The 4,832-nt window shown below is 52.0% G+C and overlaps 1 protein-coding gene across 1 annotated transcript in view; it reads right to left on the bottom strand.

The window, feature by feature from the left end:
- Positions 1-658: 658 nt before the first annotated feature.
- The window catches only part of spred2a (sprouty related EVH1 domain containing 2a), a 15,759-nt gene continuing 11,585 nt past the window's right edge, over positions 659-4,832 (bottom strand). The window contains exons 5-6 of the mRNA XM_042102609.1: positions 1,950-2,105; positions 659-1,627 (exon numbers count right to left, since the gene is read on the bottom strand). Of these exons, the coding sequence (XP_041958543.1) occupies positions 659-1,627; positions 1,950-2,105 (1,125 nt within the window). The remainder of the gene's footprint in view (positions 1,628-1,949; positions 2,106-4,832) is intronic.

Raw genomic sequence — 4,832 nt, 5'->3', positions numbered from 1 at the left:
TCGCCCCCAAATGCACACGGTTCTCTTTTCCTCCCGTACGATGTTTCTCACCACTCTCTTTCTTGCTCCCCTCTTGCTGGTGATGAAAGGTCCGTTCCTGCTTTTCGCTATCCCTTCCTTCCTCCCGCTCACCCAACAGAACCGCTGACTCTAGATGCGTTCTGACCCAGATCGGGAGAGGAACAGCCCTGGACTGGATTTTGGCCACTATCTTGCCCTGGAATCAATCGCCACGACGGTCCCTCTCCATCCAGAATCAATGGCCAGATCAGAGAGAAGACAGGAGCGCAGCTGAACTGAACTGATTCATTCTAGATTATTCTAATTCTAGATAACCTGGATGAGCTCCATCCCCCCGCCCCCCCGGGCTACAGACTTGCATTCGTGGTCTCCGGTTCTGGATCTAGTCTAGAACCAGTCGGATCTGTTCCTGTGAGCTGGTTCTATTCCAGATTCCAGGGGGCCAGATCCAGATCCAGAGAGCCGTTCCCACTCCACGCTCCCAGTCAGTTCCAGAGTCCCACCGCACCCATCTGGATGCTTTTTGCCCTCTCCCTGTTCCCCCACAGTGTCCAAATACCCCCCCCCCCCCCACACACACACAGTCCCATCCCGCCCCTGGTGTCCTCTCTCTGGTGGTGGTGCCCCCCCCCCCTCCTCACCCCACAGCCTTGTGCTTGCCCCCGCAGCAGTGCACGGCCACTCCACAGCGGTGGCAGGCGTGCAGCGGCCCGTAGCAGCACATGCAGGGCGCGAGCAGCGAGAGTCCGAGCAGCGCCGCCCAGCGCAGCCAGAAGCGCTCCTCCGAGGCGTCGCACGAGCACGGGTCCGAGTAGTCGCCCTCCGGGTCCGACATGCAGTGGTAGAGCAGGCTGTCGGCGCACCACATGAAGCTGACGCGGCGGATGCAGGTGCGCACGGGGTCCGGCGCCTGCGTGCAGTGGCCGCGCCGGTTGTCCTCGCGCCGGAACAGGTCCCGGCAGTAGACGCAGCGGGCGCGCTCGGCCGCCGAGCCGGACACGCCGCCGCCGCCGCCGCCCGTCACGATGCCGCCGGTGATGCCCACGGCGACGGACGAGCCGGACACGCCGCCACTGGCGTCCGTGTGGCGGGTCGACGACGACGAGCGGCCGCCGAAGTTGGCGAAGGCGCCGAGGCCGCGCTTCCACTTGGACTGAAGCCCGCGGGGCTGCCCGGTCACCACGCCGACCCCTCGGCCTCCGCTGCCCCCGCCTCCGCCCACCCCTGCCTTCTTGCCCTCAGTCCGGTGGGGGTCCGTGCCCCCTCCGCCACCCAGCCCCCCTGCGGGGTAGGGGTACGTGTAGTCGTGCTTGGGCGGTTCCGACTTGTCAAAGTGCACGTAAGCGTCCGGGTCCGTGATGGGGAGGAAGGGCGCGGGGCTGAAGGGGTCGTGGAGGTGGTGGTGGTGGAGCGGGCGGAGCGCCGCCAGGGGCGACGGGTGATGGGCGGGCTTGTTGCCGTAGCGACCGCTGCCCGCCGGGTGCGCGTGGCGGTAGTCCTCGTAGCCCGTGGAGAGCCAGGCGCGCTCGCGCGGGTTGATGCGCACAATCTCCTCCTCCGGGTCGTCCAGCTGGAAGCTGACGTGGCGAGGGAACGCTGGCACCGGCTGCAAAGGATCATGGGAAACACAGGAAAACAGGACAGTGATCAGAGAGGGAAAACTGACGTGCTAAGTATGAGAAAAGAGTTATTTTTCCTTTGTTCAATACATCTTTATTACATATTATAATAGTTTGTTTGTTCAATATATTTTTTATTACATATTATAATAGTTTGTTTTGTGTGATCATTGATGGATAAGCTTGGAAAGCTGTTTGGAAATGTATTACCCAAACCCTGATAAAACCCCAGTACTGACATGCCCAGCAATAACTTTACCGTCGCTCAACTTCTGCTGCACACACACACACACACACACACACTCTCACCTGGTCCACAAAGTAGTGGTCGGAGAGTCTGTGCTGGTCGTAGAAGTGTCCCAGAATGCAGTTGTGTCGGCGCGACTCTCCCAGAGTGATGGGGGCGAGCGTCTGCAGGGAGGGCTCGCGTCTCTGGGACGAGTTGGACGAGCTGTCCGTGGCGTTCTGACGGACGCACCGACGGATGGACGGACAGAGACGGAAGATGAGAGAAGAAAAAAAGACAAAGATATGAGCAAGAGATGGTCATCCAAAAAGTTGCTTTACATCAAAGTGGCTTCACTAGCGTTCTGACAGACAGATGAACAAAGAGGAAGGACAGAAGAGAGAAAAGCAGAGGAGCATCTTTTCCTCACTCTCTTTCACTCTCCTCCCCCTCAGAGATATCGGTAGATGTCGCCTTCTCCTCTTCCTTCCTTCTCTCTCTATCTTACCATCTCGCTCTAGCTACTTCTCCACCCCCCTCTTCTCTCCCTCTCTCCTTCTCTCTACCCCTCCCCTCTTCTCTCCCTCTCTCTTTCTCTGTCTACGCCCCTCCCCTCTCTTTCCCTCTCTATTTACTCCTCTCTCCCTCTCTCTCTATCCCCCTTTCTCTTTCTTTCTCTCTCTGTTAACCCCCTCCCCCCTCTCTGGGTTGTATGTGGGCAGCAGTTTGTGGTCAGAGTCAGACTGTCTGGTGGACGCTTCTGTTAACTGTTTCCACCTTCCAGCCAAAAATAATAGTGAACACCCCACACACATACACACACACTGTATGCCAATCCCCCCAGGCCCCCCCTCTCCCCAACACACACACGCTGTATGCAGACACCTCTCTCTCACAGACACACACACAATTTTGCGCATGTGCACCCACACATACCCAACACAAACACATAAACACAATACTGCACACACACACACACACACACACATATACCAAGAGTAGCAAGGCACTATGTAGCATATAAGTGATTACAGATAATATTTACTGCGCACAGACACACACAACACCATGCGTGACAGATCAGTGTCAGTGTTTTCTAGTAACTAATCACCAATAGCCCAGTGTGTTATTTATGAATGGGAGGAGGGGTATGTGTGTGTGTGTTTTTAAATAAACATGTTGGGATAGCTTATGAGTACACTCGGTGTTTATTTAGCTGCATTCTGGAGCTATGTTTGAATGTGTTTGTGACATGAATGTGTTTGTGGCAGTGCTACAGTTGTCTGGCGAGTTTTTGTGCTCAGACTTCCATCTGTGTGTGTGTGTGTGTGTGTGTGTGTGTGTGTGTGTGTGTGTGTGTGAGTGTGAGAGAGAGAGAGAGAGAGACAGAGACATGCGGTGTGAGTAAGTTGGTGTATTTGTAGTTTTGTGTGTGTGTGTGTGTGTGTGCAGTATATATACCCCCTGTCTGAGAGAGGGTGTATTTGTGGGCACACTAATTATCAATTTTAGCCGCCAGACCAGACAGTAGGCACAAACTCGTCCCGGCATCCGGACATTCTAGAAGCCACTCTGGAGTCCGTCCCGTCCAGTCCAGTCAACATTCACACACACACACACACACACACACACACACACACACACACACACACACACACACATACACACACACACACACACACACACACACACACACACATACACACACACACACATACACACACACACACAAACATGTATAAAACTACAAATACAGCCTCTCTGGAGTCTATGCGGTCCAGTCAACATTCATACACATGTCTCTTCACACACACATACACACACACACACACACATGCACACACACACACACGCTGGACAAATCAGTCTTCTACTCTTGCAACAGTGCCTGTTCATTTATCCTCCCACCTTATCTGTCCCAACAGTCCTTTTATGTCCTCGCAAACCTGTCTCCGTCTGGTCGTCCTAATAGGACAGTTTACTCTGTCCACTGTCTACAGTCTACTCATTGGTAAGCTTGCCTGTCCTCCAAAATGTCTGTCTCTGTCCAAGGTCCTTTTAAAGCAGCAGGAGTTTCGCTTTAATACTAGCAAGCATACAAAAATATTTTGCAGACACATGACACAAAAGCTAGTTAGCATGCTAGTTAGCATGTTAGCTAGCATGTATTGATAACATACAGTAGTTGGCTATCTTTTATAGTGAAAGTGTGCCTTACATGTTCACGGCTAACACAGTGCATAGCCTAAATGGTCAGTTGGTGGCTGGTGTTTTTTTTGTGTTACTTTTCACAAACCATAAATGAGTTGGAGGATGATTCCACTGATAGTGAACAAAATTCACAGCAAAAATTCATACTGTTAACACAATCTGACCTGTGGTCCCTATCTGCCTACTATCCTACTACTCTCGTAAATGATGCTTCCATTTTGAAACATTCTGCACGTTACACCACTTGGTGTTAGTTGAGGTTGTGGTCCTGTGGATCTGCTCTAGATAATATATGTTGAAACAGGATTAGGCACGTCAATAGTCGTCATAGAACACACCACAACCCACTGAAAGCTGTAATACAGACCAAGCTCCTCAACACTGGTGTAATGCTGCTCACACACAGACGCACACAGACGCACGCACACACACACACACACAATGCTCAATGTTTGTGTTATGCTGCTAGCACACACACACACACACTATACTTGTGTAATGCTTCTCTCACATACAGACACACATTGTATATACTTTATTTGATTCCACTTTACATCAAGTTACATTAGGAATCACAGACACAAAGCTTGAGTTACAGTATGCTGCTTACACGCAGAAACAAACACCATGTAGGTGGGAAGCAAATCCAGGGTTCTTGTCTTCCTCTAGCTTATTTCAGAGAGGTGTTATACCACATATTAGTACCAATAGATTTAGATTTACTTTGCCTCCTTGCTAGGGAAATCTCAAAGCAA

The sequence above is a fragment of the Alosa sapidissima genome, chromosome 9 (assembly GCF_018492685.1).
Source record: "Alosa sapidissima isolate fAloSap1 chromosome 9, fAloSap1.pri, whole genome shotgun sequence".
Classification (NCBI taxonomy): Eukaryota; Metazoa; Chordata; class Actinopteri; order Clupeiformes; family Clupeidae; genus Alosa; species Alosa sapidissima.
Note: the sequence above shows the minus strand (reverse complement) of the source record. Positions and strands in the feature narration are given on the sequence as shown.